Source organism: Sinocyclocheilus anshuiensis, unplaced genomic scaffold, assembly GCF_001515605.1.
Source record: "Sinocyclocheilus anshuiensis isolate Anshui unplaced genomic scaffold, SAMN03320099.WGS_v1.1 scaffold1477, whole genome shotgun sequence".
NCBI classification, from domain to species: Eukaryota; Metazoa; Chordata; class Actinopteri; order Cypriniformes; family Cyprinidae; genus Sinocyclocheilus; species Sinocyclocheilus anshuiensis.
This window is the reverse complement of record NW_015547710.1, coordinates 79,645-96,621: the sequence shown is the minus strand read 5'-3', so window position 1 is coordinate 96,621 and position 16,977 is coordinate 79,645. Positions and strand designations below refer to the sequence as shown.

Sequence of the window (16,977 nt, the reverse complement as noted above, 5' to 3'; positions counted from 1 at the left end):
TCAGCAGGAGTGTCATTATGAGCTTGTGGCCCCCTTGGCTCTCATGTTTGAGTCCACACTCCTGCAGGTAATGTGTCATGGTTATGTGAATAACATGTTATTCAAGAACAAATTTACCAAAGCCTTGATAATCAGAAACTAAGAATTATTTATCTAATTTTACTTCTGGAATTTATTTGTGTGTTTTTTGTAATTTTTCTTGTTAGGATTCAGAGTTAATGTTGAAGACAGGGAAACAGGATTTGCCATTTGAGTGCACCTATTAGCAAATATTAAATGCTTCTCAGTGTTAATTCACACAAATAATTCATGCAAATATCAGTGAGTGACACAACTTATTTGTTGTCTCCATCTAACAATTGATTAAAAAATGTATAAAAAGCAATTCATATATACAGTAGCTCAAATACACGATGTTTTATTGTTTTTATAAATGTTTTCTTTTTTTCTATTTCTGGCAAAAATATAATGGTGATACAACTATCCTGATATTATAATGAAAGAAAAAGCCTCATTGAAAGAATGGAAGTTCCTGAGCCTTATTACCTTATTAAAACCTTAAGTAATTTGTCTAAATCTTTCATCAATTTCACTGCTTGTATATATAATATCTGATTAAAATTAAATTGTGATATTTAAATGTGTGAAGTTTTCATCTTAATTTTAGTTATTTATTGAAGCCTGGAAATAAACAAAGCTTTAGGGTTTTGAAAAATGTAAAACAAAGAAACCTTACATAAAATGAAGGAGAAATATTTACACTTAAGCTTTGTTTTACAGTAATTATATTATGAAGTTCAGAAATTCATGTACATTTTCAGATATGCATTTAAATTTGTAAAGCATAATTTAGTATTAAGTTAGAAAAATTAAAAGCATTTTTACTAGTAGACTTTTTGACCCCACAAAAATAGCTTTAAGCCTCTCAGTTTTAGCCTTCTCATTTATCTAGAAGCTGATATTAAAGAAATTGCTTGTGCCTGTTTTCTCTTTGTAGATGCCTCTTTGTCCATCTGATGGAGAGATACTGACAGAAGCTTGTGAAGTGTTTCATGGCTACCTAGCATGGCCTGAACCCTACTGTAGTGTGTGTCGTAACCTGCTCTCCACTTTACATCAAGAGCTTAGAGCTCCAGGTAGCACATTGACATCAATAAACACAAGATAAACTTTTATCAGTCACCATCATGCAGCTTAACACCTTATTAAAGACCAGTTTGTTAACCTAAAGGCCTTTCCACACTGAACGCGATGCGAATCGCCGACAAACGGTGCTTTCACACCAAACGCGAAACGATTGTTCGCCTTCTGCTAATTCACGCCTGCACGCTAGGTGGCGCCGACCAACAATGCATTTTTCATCAGATATGTATCTCGTAAATGGATTTAACATCATCTGCCGCTCAATATACAGCATTAAATTAAGATAAACAAGGTTCTACACCAGAAACAAACTATCTATATTGCTTACAAGAATAGGCTACATCCTAAAATATAATTAGCATCAAGCTAAACATAAAAGCATCAACATAAAAGTACAATTAGCATCAAGCTACATGTGAAAATGTATGTAATTATTAATGTATTTGCTTTAAACCATTACTTGTAATAACTTCCAGTTGTGATCTATAGTTCATTTTGATTAAAATGCAGACACATGAACTCTTTGTATGTTTAATAACGCTACACTGCTAATATTTGTCATAAACATCCTTTATTGCTATAAAAATACCATGAACTGCATACAAAACACATACAGAAAATATGTCGTCATAATCATATGTCTATTTGCTTTTATATTTCATGTGTAGAAAAAGAGTGAACGCGCTCTGACTCATAACATTCGCGCACATGGAAAAAAAACGGACGGTGCACTACAGATCACATAATTCAGTGGGCAATTAAGAGAATTCTGTATAAAGAACATGTGAGAATAAATCTGTTCTCAAATACCAACGATAACAAGAACTCAGCATCCACTCTTCTCTTATTGGCTCTTATCCGGGATGCTCTTCTTCTGTGTTTGTCTACACTGGTTTTCGAAACAGCACAACCACTGTTGCCTTTTGTGCAGTGTTGCCAGATTGGAAATGTCCAAGTATCGTACCAGAAGTTCAAAATTATCGAATTTGGAAGAAAATGATCGTACACGAGTCAAACGTTCAGAATACAGCTATTTATCTAGGTGTTACAGCTATTTATCCTTTTCAGCACTCATTTTCAATACTTTATTGCTAAACTATCGACCTCAGCTTTGAAAAAAAAAAAAACTGACCTAAGTGCGGCAGGAACGTTAACTTGTGCTCGTGAGAGAGAGTCATTCTCCACGATGATTGGTCGAGAAGATGTGAGATGAGATGAAAGACATGCGTAACACGTTCAAGTCTCCTCACAATCATGAAGGTGCACGTACAGTAGGACCCACACAGCTAGATCAAGGAGTATAGAAGCCCTGTGATTACAACAACTATCATTTGGTGTCACAAAATTCTGAAATTATCGTACATTATGGTATTATTGATCATACATCGTACAGAGGTCAAAATTATGGTACAAATACGATAATTATCGTACGTCTGGCAACACTGCTTTTGTGCAACAGCAGCTGCTCCGGTCACGTGATCCTAGCTCAAATCTTATTGGACAGCCCGTGTTTTTGCTTTGCGAAACTGAAAAGATTCGTCGGACTGGTTCGAAAAAAAACATTCGCATTTTCGGTGTGCGAATGTTCGCGGTCTATGTGGAAGCATTCCAGCGCGTCATCGCGTCCGTTATTCGTTTCGCTTTTTCGCGCTCAGTGTGGAAAGGCCTTTAGTCCCAATCTACTAATTCATACTATTAAAAAGAAAAGTGCAGTGACATACTATTTTTCAGTGGTTTCAGGAAGCATTTCAGCTGTTTTTCAAAATAAGTGCTACACTTGTTTATCAGTTTTAAGAGCACTAGTAGTAACTTAAAGATTACTTAACTTACACTCTAACGTCAGTGCATTCACTAAGATTTTTTGTTACATAATGTTGAAATCTGATGAAATAATGTTCTTGTGTGCATTTGCTTGTATCAGGGATTTCATACTACAGGCTGGTAAGAGAGGAACAAGGCCTTGCCACCTCCAGTCAGCGTTCTAAGATCATGTGAGTGTGTTTCCACAGAAGCAGGAGGAAATCCTGTTGTGTCAGTTATTGCTCAGCCCTTTGTGGTTGCAGTCTTCACCTCTCGCTTCCTGTGTCAATTCTTGGATATTCAGAATTTGTCTTATTATAAGATTACTTCTGTGTGAAATTTTATATGACATATAATAATAATACAATATTTAGCCCAGTGTTTAATTAACAAATTTTAATGTTTGATTATAAGGATTTTTTTGTTAATTTTACCCAATAAGTCAAAAGTAATTAATATAAAAAATTAATACGAAATAATAAGAAATGTTTCTTGAGCACCAATAATAGAATGATTTCTGAAGAACCGTGTGACGCTGAAAACTGGAGTAATTCTAAATTCAGCTTTGCCATCACAGGAATGAAATTTTAATAATATAAGTATAAATATATTTAATAATATATTTGAAAATATGTGACCCTGGACCACAAAACCAGTCATAAGGGTCAATGTTTTGAAATTGAGATTTATACATGCTGAATAAATGTATACAAGCTGAATAAATAAGCTTTCCATTGATCTATGGTTTGTTAGGGTAGGACAATATTTGGCTGAGATACAACTATTTGAAAATCTGGAATCTGAGGGTGCAAAAAAACAAATTTTATTTGAGAAAATCACCTTTAAAGTTGTCCAAATGAAGTTCTTAGCAATGCATATTACTAATCAAAAATTAAAGGGTTAGTTCACCCAAAAATGAAAATTCTGTCATTAATTACTCACCCTCGTGTTGTTCGAAACCCGTAAGACCTTCGTTCATCTTCGAAACCCAATTTAAGATATTTTTGATGAAATATGAGGGCTCTCTGACCCTCCCATAGACAGCAAGGTAACTACCACGTTCAAGGTCATGCCGGATCTGGGTCAGCGCCGGCACCGCCACATGCTCGCGTCATGGTACTGTCGTGAACGCGCGTCCAAAGTGACGCAGTAGAGACGAAAATGTGGAATAAAGTCGTTATTTTTGTTTTCTTTGCGCAAAAAAAGTATTCTCGTAGCTTCGTAACTTTACAGTTGAACCACTGATGTCACACGGACTACTTTGTCGGTCATCTTGGTACTTTTCTGGACCTTGAAATGTGGTAGTTCCCTTGCTGTCTATGGGAGGGTCAGAGAGCCCTCAGATTTCATCAAAAATATCTTAAATTGTGTTCCGAAGATGAACAAAGGTCTTACGGGTTTGGAACAACACGAGGGTGAGTAATTAATGACAATTTTCATTTTTGGGTGAACTAACACTTTAAGTTATTTATGGTAGGAAATTTACAAAATATCTTCATGGAACATGATCTCTACTTAATATCCTAATGATTTTTGGCATAAAAGAAAAATCAATAATTTTGACCCATACAATGTATTTTTGAATATTGCTACAAATATTGCTACTATTGCTACCCGTGCGACTTATGACTGGTTTTGTGGTCCAGGGTCACATATATTAAAATATAAAATGGTTATTTTAAATTCTAATAATATCTCACAACATTGCCATTTTTACTGTCTTTTTGGTGAGCATTTTTTTAAATGGTAGTGTAAATCAGAGATCTTGCAAAATAACTTGCAAATAACAGATGGTACTAAAGTCTACATGACACTGGCCCTACAGGACTGGAGTTTGAAACCCTGGTGTAAATAATACCATGGTATTACCACAGTACTATTTTTTTTTTTATCATGGCTGGCCATTTCAATTTAGCACAGCCCTCCCTACAATCTGTCCAGGATAAACATCTGCCCCATAATATAGAATATATTGAATAAATCGAATATACGAATAAATCGCATACACTATAAAATAACAAATGCAAACTTCTTCTGTGGACAAAATCGATGTGTTTCATCTGTTTCTGCTACACTACAGTGACATTTTCTGATGTTTTCTCTGTTGCAGTACGGTGTTGTTGATGAACCCGGCTGAGGTGCCTGCTGAGTTCCTGTCTTTGGCAGAGCAGCTCAGTGGAGCAGAGGTCTCGCAGAGAGAGAGCAGCATTACACTCATTAAACACAGCTACCAGGCAGTGCTTGGAACTAAATACCCACTACAGACCATCAGCGGTGCTCTACAGGTACACCACACTGTTCCATGGCACATGAGATAATGTTTCCTGTTTTAATGTGCTCCAAACTTAAGTTGATGCAGAGTGTAGGTGCGTCAGACTGTGACTGAGTATGTGTGAATGTGTGGGCATATCACTTTGTGGGTGTCAGGAAGCATGTGATCTGATTGGGGAGAGGGGGTGATAACTAAATGTGTGATCAAAATTACTCATATGTGGTTTGGTGGGTGTCTAATGGGGAAGAAATAGATGGATTGACTGGGTGTAATGAAGAGAGCTTCTTATAATAGTTTTGCTTGCAAATGGTAAAATTAATTATAATTTTGTGAGATTACTTGGAAGTTAAAATCAAGGTTGACTTCATTTGAAACACAGCTAAGCATTCATTGAATTCTGACTCTGAGTGACTTGCAACAACCGAAGAGGTTACAGTACATGACTAAGTTGGTTCCTTTTTAGTGCCTGAGTGATGATGAGTTGGCACAGATCCTGTCCTCAGTGAGTGACCTTCTAGAGTCTGCAGCAGCCATGACGGATATAGCTAAAGCTCGAGAACATGTGAGGGGTGGTCTGGAGGCACTGCGAGAAAAACTTGCCATACCAGCCTCCAATGGCAAGACTTCAAATGGTATAGTCTCAGTTTCTACTTATAGCCCACCTCACAAACCCTAAAAAGGCAGCGAAATATGCTTTGAATTGTTACCAGACTTGTGTCCAACCTAATACCAATTAAAAAAAAATGGTATTATGAAAAATTTATATTTTAAAAAAATTCCATTTCACTTTCTAAATCAGTGGTTCTCAACTAGGGCTGCACGATAAATCGCATGCGATATTTAACGCGCATCTTGTCAGTAAAGCCGGTTCTGTAATCATCGGTAAATTTCCATCACCTGCAGGCTTTCACATTGAGTAGCATTAACTACACAGAGCCGTTGTTCACTGACGAGCTGCGCAAAAAATCACGCGAATATGAACGTGGTTTTGCGCAGCTCGTCAGTGAACAACGGCTCTGTGTAGTTAATGCTACTCAATGTGAAAGCCTGCAGGTGATGGAAATTTACCGATGATTACAGAACCGGCTTTACTGACAAGATGCGCGTTAAATATCGCATGCGATTTATCGTGCAGCCCTATTCTCAACCAAGGGATAGGGCTCACTAAGGGGCATTAGCAAAATTCTTTGTGGCTCCAATTATCATAATCTAAAATCAAATGCTTAAAAAATGGCTGTACAAGATTAAACTGACATTACATTTTTGACTTTATTTTTGTTACAACAGGAGTACCAGAGGTACAAATCAGATTAGATAGGGCCTTCAAATGTTGTCTTGGACAAACAGGGCATCTTGGAGACAAAAAGGTTGTGAACCACTATTCTAAACTGTATTATTAAGGTTATTGTCAATCAATGTCATTGTTATAGTAAAATTAATTACTACCATTCCATCAGTTACTGTTCACAATCAATCAATAATATGAAAAAGAATAAGTTACTACATAGGCACATGGCATGTGCAGTATTATAGACTATATTGCTGAAGTATGTGGACAACTATTATTTAAAGCATGTGACTAATGCAGCCGAAATTTCAACAAACATTTTAGTAGAATTGGGCCTGTTCACAAAGCAAGGTCCATACTGAAACAATTTACTGAGTCTGATGGGGAAGAATTTGCCTGGCCTGCACAATGCCCAAGTCCATTGACCACCTTTGAGATGAATTGGAACCTCAGGTATAAACCAGGCTCCATCACCCATCACCTGACCTCACTTATATTCTGTTGATTGAATGGGATCAAATCCCCAAGCCACGTTTCCCAGAAGAGTGAAAGCTATTATAGCAGCAAACTCCCTATTGAAGCCAGTGACTTTGAAATATTTGGGTGTCCACATACTTTTGGCCATCTGAATTGGTGGTCTACATCCTATAGGGTTTCATGGTTGTTGCTTGGTGACATACTACACTATTTGTCTGGGCAGCAGTAGTACATATTACCTGGCACAAACTCCTAGAAACTTAACCAAGATGGATGGCCAACATGAAGCAATAAAGCTGATGGCATGATTTTTCCGCTTGGGAAACAGTGGTGTGTTGGGTTTGGAGTGGGCTAGTGATTAATGAGAAAGACTTTGTTGTGTTTGTGTCACTAGGGGTTCTTCAGACGCTTGGCCTTCCAGCAGCCAAGTGCTACACCTTCCATTGGGACAAGGATAATTTTGGTAGGACACTGAATCCAAGCCAGTCCCATTTTTTTCTGCCATGGGCTTATTCAAACATTTGTTTGGCTGTTTTGGAATTATAAACATTCAAAGATTGATTTCCAGTCACTTTGATTTAGTTTAAAATGTCATTAGGGGGTTTCATGAGTTGAAAGTTAATACCCCAGCTAATAATAACCCTCTGAGTCACGATTTTCCATCTTGTTTTTTGCTAGATGTTCTAAACGACCTTCTAGACATGGAGTCTGAATTTACCTTATCTCAAACATCTGAGGGCATGGAGGAGGAGGATGTTGACAATGTGGATGTGGAAGATGATGAATATGAGGACTTGGAGGAAGGTTTTGTATCAAACGGTTGCACTGACTATAGGGCCTCAACCTTCTCTACTGTCTCCTCCCTTTCCACGGCCTCCAAAGACTCCATGTTCTCAACTCTCTCAGTCGCTTCCTCTGAATGCTCTCCACTCTCCACACTCTCATCCTCATCTCAAGCTTCAGGCACTGACAGTGACTTCTGTGAGGATGCAGAAGAGGACTGTCTGAGCATAGCATCTGTGCCTAAGTCCAAAACTGGCGCACGACTTTCCAAGCGCCTCTCACGACTCTTCAAACCTCGCAGCCACTCTCTGTGTCGAGCTAAAAGCCTGGGTAGCCCTGAAGCTAAAGAATTAGTGATAGCTGTCCGCTCTAAGAGATCCAATTCTCTGCCACAGCATGTGCAACTGCGGAGCTCTGAGTTAGGGTTCCCAGCTCCCCCCCTCTCACAGCTGCAATATGTTTGCTATAGGAGAAGACCCATTCTGAGTACTGACGATATGGAAGGGCCACCAGGGGCCACAATGCTCAGAGTGGTGGTGTTTGGGGCAGATCATGTGGCAGGGAGACTCGCCCGTGCTTATGGCAGCCTGAGAAAAAGAGAAAGAGACTGTCCACACCTGACCAAAGCTTTCAGGATGAAGTTTTTCTTTGTGCCTGTGAGGAGAGATAAAACTCCAGCCAACTTCTCCATGAGGAACTCTGGTTCTTCTCTGCAGCTGTCAGTGAGTCCACTGAAACCAGCCGTCTCTAGCACTGTGAGTGAAATCATGTCCCTTGAGCCTAAAGTATACTTCGGTTTTTGAGTGTATGCTAAGGTATGTGTATAGTGCGTGTGATGTACATGTCGTCACCAGCAAAATATACACATAGCTACATTTTTCTAACTGCACATAATCTGTACACTTTTTTTTTTTGCATTGAGTAGTTAGTCCACCAGGTGGCAACACCAATAATTGTGTAAATTATGTGAAGTGGTTAAGCTATATCCGCAACTCTAATTTAAAAGACATTTTCTAGACAACTTCTAGTTTAAAAATAATTTTTTCTCATTCGTAACTGTTGTAGAGAAATAGCACAGACTTTGGACAAAGATGACACTTACTAGCATGCACGTGTTGCCTTCCTGTGTTTGCGCGTGAAAATGGGGTATATTTAGATTATGCCTTCGGCTGTACACGTGCTTAGTTTTCACATCAAAACTGGAGTATACTTTGGGCTTTAAGTTTTGTTCATCATTTATTTTTCAAATCTGAGGTTTAGGACTGAATCACTGTCTACAAAAATCTGATCCGTTTGTGCAAACAGGCTGCTCCACTTCTATAAAGGGCCAATTCCCATTCTGTACAATTGTACTGAAATGACAGCAACGACCAAATTCATTTACGAAAAAATCACATAGTGACAACTGAATATGTGAAAAGTTTAAATGTGAAAAGTTTGTACCAAACTGGACTGAACAGCTAATTTTTAATGAAGCATGCATCAGAGATGTGTGTTCCTCTTCTCCAAGCAATTCACAGGGAGAGAAGTATGTGTCTTGACTCATTCTAGCATTAACTACACAGAGCCGTTGTTCACTGACGAGCTGCGCAAAAAATCACGCGAATATGAACGTGGTTTTGCGCAGCTCGTCAGTGAACAACGGCTCTGTGTAGTTAATGCTGCTCAATGTGAAAGCCCGCAGGTGATGGAGATTTACCGCTGATTACAGAACCGGCTTTCTGACAAGATGTGCGTTAAATATCGCATGCGATTTATCGTGCAGCCCTATTCTCAACCAAGGGATAGGGCTCACTAAGGGGCATTAGCAAAATTCTTTGTGGCTCCAATTATCATAATCTAAAATCAAATGCTTAAAAAATGGCTGTACAAGATTAAACTGACATTACATTTTTGACTTTATTTTTGTTACAACAGGAGTACCAGAGGTACAAATCAGATTAGATAGGGCCTTCAAATGTTGTCTTGGACAAACAGGGCATCTTGGAGACAAAAAGGTTGTGAACCACTATTCTAAACTGTATTATTAAGGTTATTGTCAATCAATGTCATTGTTATAGTAAAATTAATTACTACCATTCCATCAGTTACTGTTCACAATCAATCAATAATATGAAAAAGAATAAGTTACTACATAGGCACATGGCATGTGCAGTATTATAGACTATATTGCTGAAGTATGTGGACAACTATTATTTAAAGCATGTGACTAATGCAGCCGAAATTTCAACAAACATTTTAGTAGAATTGGGCCTGTTCACAAAGCAAGGTCCATACTGAAACAATTTACTGAGTCTGATGGGGAAGAATTTGCCTGGCCTGCACAATGCCCAAGTCCATTGACCACCTTTGAGATGAATTGGAACCTCAGGTATAAACCAGGCTCCATCACCCATCACCTGACCTCACTTATATTCTGTTGATTGAATGGGATCAAATCCCCAAGCCACGTTTCCCAGAAGAGTGAAAGCTATTATAGCAGCAAACTCCCTATTGAAGCCAGTGACTTTGAAATATTTGGGTGTCCACATACTTTTGGCCATCTGAATTGGTGGTCTACATCCTATAGGGTTTCATGGTTGTTGCTTGGTGACATACTACACTATTTGTCTGGGCAGCAGTAGTACATATTACCTGGCACAAACTCCTAGAAACTTAACCAAGATGGATGGCCAACATGAAGCAATAAAGCTGATGGCATGATTTTTCCGCTTGGGAAACAGTGGTGTGTTGGGTTTGGAGTGGGCTAGTGATTAATGAGAAAGACTTTGTTGTGTTTGTGTCACTAGGGGTTCTTCAGACGCTTGGCCTTCCAGCAGCCAAGTGCTACACCTTCCATTGGGACAAGGATAATTTTGGTAGGACACTGAATCCAAGCCAGTCCCATTTTTTTCTGCCATGGGCTTATTCAAACATTTGTTTGGCTGTTTTGGAATTATAAACATTCAAAGATTGATTTCCAGTCACTTTGATTTAGTTTAAAATGTCATTAGGGGGTTTCATGAGTTGAAAGTTAATACCCCAGCTAATAATAACCCTCTGAGTCACGATTTTCCATCTTGTTTTTTGCTAGATGTTCTAAACGACCTTCTAGACATGGAGTCTGAATTTACCTTATCTCAAACATCTGAGGGCATGGAGGAGGAGGATGTTGACAATGTGGATGTGGAAGATGATGAATATGAGGACTTGGAGGAAGGTTTTGTATCAAACGGTTGCACTGACTATAGGGCCTCAACCTTCTCTACTGTCTCCTCCCTTTCCACGGCCTCCAAAGACTCCATGTTCTCAACTCTCTCAGTCGCTTCCTCTGAATGCTCTCCACTCTCCACACTCTCATCCTCATCTCAAGCTTCAGGCACTGACAGTGACTTCTGTGAGGATGCAGAAGAGGACTGTCTGAGCATAGCATCTGTGCCTAAGTCCAAAACTGGCGCACGACTTTCCAAGCGCCTCTCACGACTCTTCAAACCTCGCAGCCACTCTCTGTGTCGAGCTAAAAGCCTGGGTAGCCCTGAAGCTAAAGAATTAGTGATAGCTGTCCGCTCTAAGAGATCCAATTCTCTGCCACAGCATGTGCAACTGCGGAGCTCTGAGTTAGGGTTCCCAGCTCCCCCCCTCTCACAGCTGCAATATGTTTGCTATAGGAGAAGACCCATTCTGAGTACCGATGATGTGGAAGGGCCACCAGGGGCCACAATGCTCAGAGTGGTGGTGTTTGGGGCAGATCATGTGGCAGGGAGACTCGCCCGTGCTTATGGCAGCCTGAGAAAAAGAGAAAGAGACTGTCCACACCTGACCAAAGCTTTCAGGATGAAGTTTTTCTTTGTGCCTGTGAGGAGAGATAAAACTCCAGCCAACTTCTCCATGAGGAACTCTGGTTCTTCTCTGCAGCTGTCAGTGAGTCCACTGAAACCAGCCGTCTCTAGCACTGTGAGTGAAATCATGTCCCTTGAGCCTAAAGTATACTTCGGTTTTTGAGTGTATGCTAAGGTATGTGTATAGTGCGTGTGATGTACATGTCGTCACCAGCAAAATATACACATAGCTACATTTTTCTAACTGCACATAATCTGTACACTTTTTTTTTTTTGCATTGAGTAGTTAGTCCACCAGGTGGCAACACCAATAATTGTGTAAATTATGTGAAGTGGTTAAGCTATATCCGCAACTCTAATTTAAAAGACATTTTCTAGACAACTTCTAGTTTAAAAATAATTTTTTCTCATTCGTAACTGTTGTAGAGAAATAGCACAGACTTTGGACAAAGATGACACTTACTAGCATGCACGTGTTGCCTTCCTGTGTTTGCGCGTGAAAATGGGGTATATTTAGATTATGCCTTCGGCTGTACACGTGCTTAGTTTTCACATCAAAACTGGAGTATACTTTGGGCTTTAAGTTTTGTTCATCATTTATTTTTCAAATCTGAGGTTTAGGACTGAATCACTGTCTACAAAAATCTGATCCGTTTGTGCAAACAGGCTGCTCCACTTCTATAAAGGGCCAATTCCCATTCTGTACAATTGTACTGAAATGACAGCAACGACCAAATTCATTTACGAAAAAATCACATAGTGACAACTGAATATGTGAAAAGTTTAAATGTGAAAAGTTTGTACCAAACTGGACTGAACAGCTAATTTTTAATGAAGCATGCATCAGAGATGTGTGTTCCTCTTCTCCAAGCAATTCACAGGGAGAGAAGTATGTGTCTTGACTCATTCTTAAAGGGATCATATGACAATGCTTAAAATAACATTATTTTGTGCATTTGGTGTAATGCAATGTGTTTCCACGGTTTAATGTTCAAAAACACATTATTTTCCACATTACATTATTGTTGCTCCTCTCTGCCCTGCTGTTCTGAAATGCTTTAATTTTTACAAAGCTCATCGTTTTGAAAAGCGAGGTGTGCTCTAATTGGCCAGCTATCCAGTGTGTTGTGATTGGTTGTTGTGATTCCTCAAGCATGTGACGGAAATGTTATGCCCCTAACACACAGCGTCTCCATGACATGGCGGTGGTGGCAACAATACTAAAGTGAGAATAAAAGTTATGCCTTCTTTCTTTGCGTAAACATTTGGCCTGTGTTATGCAAATCATCCAACACAGTGACGTAGATTGGTGGGGGGTGTGTTTAAACAAGGCGTTTTAGGAAGGCATGGATAAATCTTAACTTTTATAAAGAATATATATTAATTTAGGTTTGAGACTTTAGTCTTTGCAACTTTACGGATCTTATATATGAACAAACAGCTTGGAAAAGTCCAAAGACAAAGGAAAACTTGAAATCGCATCATATGACCCCTTTAAATTTTGTCACAGGTGTGTCTTTCTCCACGATAGTGGCTCTCACGTGCCCTTTATTTAATGCGAGTACTAAATTCCCTAATATTAATTTTGGTCAAACGTAGCTAACAACAAACTGCTTCAACTGCCATTCATCTTACTTGCTTGTAGCCGCAAACCATTTCTGTAGTTATCACTACGTCAATCATTACAGTTTCACATGTGGTTCCTGTATCCCGTACACACTTAGAATCACAATTCACTCCCACATTTAAATGTGTTTATCACTCCCAAAACCATTAGTGTGTACTGGCCGCATTGTTTAATTGGATTTCAACCTACATCTCTGATGGTTAATCTATGTATCCCGCCTGGCTAAGCTGGATGGATTGGTCTCTTTTGGTGGTTCTAGTGGAGTTTTGGGCATTTTTTCACAGCTGGTCACAAGCTAAATACTAACTTTACTAGGCTGGGAAACAACTAGACCAAACAAACAAACAAAAAAACTTTAAATTAAAATGATCTAAGATTTCAGTAGCCATATGCATGTGGATTTTCGCTCCTGGTCTGAGCTAACGTTAGGTCCCAAATAAACAAATAATAATAAAAGTCCTGCATTACTTGCACACACTGAAGTCAAAGCACAGATTTTGTTTTCTCATGTAAGATTTTGAAACAGAAACATTGGTATTAATTTGTCAGCAGGATCTCAGTATGAATGGGACGGAGGACAGCACTAATGACATAGCCAATCTTCTGGGAATGCTGGATCCCTGGTATGAGCGGAACACTCGGAGCCTGCTGGAGCTTCCCGTTAATGTGTTGTGCCAGGTGATTCTTTCACATCCACACAGACTCATTCACATGAACAGAGAGTGCATGCATATCTAAATCAGTAAGAACAACAGTAAATCTTTTGTTATATGGCATGCTTTTGACACTGCATGCACGCACACAAAAAAACCACATCCCATAAAACCACTCATATGAGGAACTTGAGTGTGTGAAAGTGTGTTTTGAATTGTTTTGATTATCCCCATGGCCAGCAAAAAAAAACATTTCCTTATCAAATTACTGATGAAAACTATATTCACACCAAATGTTCTGTCCATAACAGCAAACATCCAAGATTGAGTCAGACCTGTCTGAGGGTGCTGGTGAGGAGCGTTTACCGATATTTGCTGACCTGGTGCTCTATTACTGCCGTCATGCCGCCCGCCCTGCCCTCATTCAGCTCTATCAAGCAGAGGTGAATAAAAAAACATGCTATTTCCTCAGTCTAGCAGTTTCGGTCATAGACTTTAAAACTGTACCTTAAAAGTTACATAGACTTTGGAGTTATGAATCTATTATGTCTTACAGTGTGTCAGGCAATATGCGGGGCACCTTTCTTCAATGTGCTATGGATTCTGTGTTTTCATTCAAATTTGCTAGTTTAACTACAAAAATTGTTTAAGACAGGCTATATTCCTACAAATATAATAATGTAAGTTATTTTAGTGCTCTATGAAATCTACATGCATTTTTAGAGGTTGCTTGGTGTTAGCTAATGACACTACAGTATTTCATTCATCTTTTCTGCACTGTTTTGTAACTTGTCTTGCATCTTATACTGCCATAATGTAATCCAGTGGTTTCACAAAAGTTTAAATCTTACTCTTGGTTGTAGTTGACACTAGCTGGAGGAGAGAGACGGACTGAAGTGTTTGTTCACTCTCTGGAGCTCGGACACACAGCTGGTACAAGAGCCATCAAGGCCATGGGTGAGTGTGAACAAACACCAGCATGTCAGATCAGTTTTTTTTCCACTGTGAAACTATCAAAGCAATCACCAGGATCATTTTATTTTTTTAATATGTTCTTATATATGTTTTTACTGTTTACTGTGTGCATGTCCCGTTTCTCTGTAAACCCTGAAAAATCACCCTTCCCTGATGCTGTCTGCAGCGTTTTTTATATGGAGGTCAAAGCAGCGCATGACAAAGTACTGTGATAATTGATTTGCTGACATAAGTCATGAAATAAGTCGTGCGAAAGAGCCTTTAGCATGTCTATTTTTCTTCACATGTTATCCTTGTGCAGCTTGCTGTTGTTTGCAGAAAGTTTTTTTTTTTTTTGTGCTAGCAGGTTTTCACTTCTCAGAAGTTATTTTGGGTGAACAGAAGCAGCTATAAAATTCAGACTAACAAAAAATGTTTATAACATTTTTTTTTTAAATGAATAAGGAACATTTCAGATCCTGTTCTGTATTTTGCAGTAGCTAAGGTCACTCACTACTTTTCTAAAAAAATCAAATCTGTTCTTATTTTTCAGGTGCTGCAAGTAAGAGATTTGGCATTGATGGAGACCGTGAGGCTGTTCCTTTATCACTTGAAGTTACTTACAATCGAGTAAGACGAACTATTCCAGTGTTTGGATGAATTTTTTAATGGTGCAGGCATGCAATTCTCATTCGTCCCCTCTCTTTTTTGTCTTTACATACAGATACATATCAGTGGCAGAAGTCAGAAGACAAGGGCAGAGAAGTCTTGCACCTCTATAAACCTGCTAAAAGCCTGCAGAAATCTTGAGGAACTAGGTAGAAGATAACTGTGACAGAACTATGATGAGATGTTGATTAGGGCTGTCAATTGTTTACATTTGAATGTAATAAATTGCATAAAAATAAATAACACAATGGCATTGAAATTATGATCAACTTACTCAACATTGGGCTAACAGGCTTAACGTCATAAACATATTTGCTCAGGCTCAAAAAATATTACTGCCTTCTCAACACAAAAGAGCCATTTCAATGTGTAGGCCTAAAATGATCAAAGGGATATTTACAAAATATTATAAACTTTTCTTTTTCTTTAGATTCGAAAATGGAGTGCCTTCATTTGACAATGACAGAAGTGCTAAAGAGACAAAACTCTAAATCAAAGAAAGGCTACAATCAGGTGAGCAGGAAGGAAGTATGGGAGAAAACTGAGATGTGGTTTAAACAGCCCCGAAACTAACTTAGCGCAAACACCTACAGTTACTCTCATGTGGTTTTTGCAGCAGTGTGTAGCAGTCGGCAAACAACAACATTTTTTACCAAGAGCAAACATTTTGGTATTTATTTACCTGTTTCTGTACCGGTTTACACGATATGGCTCATGTGTGTCTGTTGTACTTTCATTTTTACAGTGTCGGTGGTTACTCTTTGGTTCAGTTATACCACACACTGACTGTACTTCATCTTGTTTTGTTGCCATTTGAAAAGAAAATATACTGTTGTTTACAAATTTGTTTAAAGGGGTCATATGATGCGATTTAAATTTGTCCTTTCTCTTTGGAGTGTTACAAGCTCTTGGTGCATAAAGAAGATCTGTAAAGTTGCAAAGACTAAAGTCTCAAATCCAAAGAGATATTCTTTATAACAGTTAAGAGTCAACCACTCCTACCTAAAACGGCTCGTTCTAACACGCCCCCACATGTCTACGTCACGATGTGGGAAGATTTGCATAACGCCGCCCAAATGTCCACGCAAAAAAGAAGGCGTAACTTTAATTCTTGCTGTTGCCGCCGCTGCCATGTTGGGGAGTCGCTGTGAGTTTCGTTGTGAAAGCGAAACTACTTTGTTTGGGCTCCCAAAAGAGGACACAACTAGAAATCAGTGGTTAAGTGGTATTTACAGCACTGTTCCAGAACAGTTCAAACCAAATATTCAGATGTGTGCATTTTATGGAGGGCGAGGACTGTTTACTGAACCAGTAGCCTACAATGCGTCTGTGGCACAAAGGCTGTTTCTATAAAGTTGGGCAGTTCCAACTTTGCAAGGACAGTCTGGCGCATCTGACTCACAGCCTGTAAGTACGTTTTCATATTTAAATAATTTGCCACTGACGATTCAAACGCGAGTTTTGAGCAGTGTAGAGTAGCACTTGTTGTTTGT

At 38.9% G+C, this 16,977-nt stretch overlaps 1 protein-coding gene across 1 annotated transcript in view; it reads left to right on the top strand.

Moving 5' to 3' along the window:
* The window catches only part of pik3r5 (phosphoinositide-3-kinase, regulatory subunit 5), a 23,620-nt gene that overhangs the window by 3,809 nt on the left and 2,834 nt on the right, over positions 1-16,977 (top strand). Inside the window, exons 4-16 of the mRNA XM_016506824.1 lie at positions 1-67; positions 998-1,136; positions 3,065-3,134; positions 5,054-5,228; positions 5,679-5,847; positions 7,375-7,443; positions 7,659-8,518; positions 13,761-13,886; positions 14,173-14,304; positions 14,725-14,818; positions 15,369-15,445; positions 15,540-15,633; positions 15,915-15,997. Coding sequence (XP_016362310.1) covers positions 1-67; positions 998-1,136; positions 3,065-3,134; positions 5,054-5,228; positions 5,679-5,847; positions 7,375-7,443; positions 7,659-8,518; positions 13,761-13,886; positions 14,173-14,304; positions 14,725-14,818; positions 15,369-15,445; positions 15,540-15,633; positions 15,915-15,997 — 2,155 coding nt within the window. The remainder of the gene's footprint in view (positions 68-997; positions 1,137-3,064; positions 3,135-5,053; positions 5,229-5,678; positions 5,848-7,374; positions 7,444-7,658; positions 8,519-13,760; positions 13,887-14,172; positions 14,305-14,724; positions 14,819-15,368; positions 15,446-15,539; positions 15,634-15,914; positions 15,998-16,977) is intronic.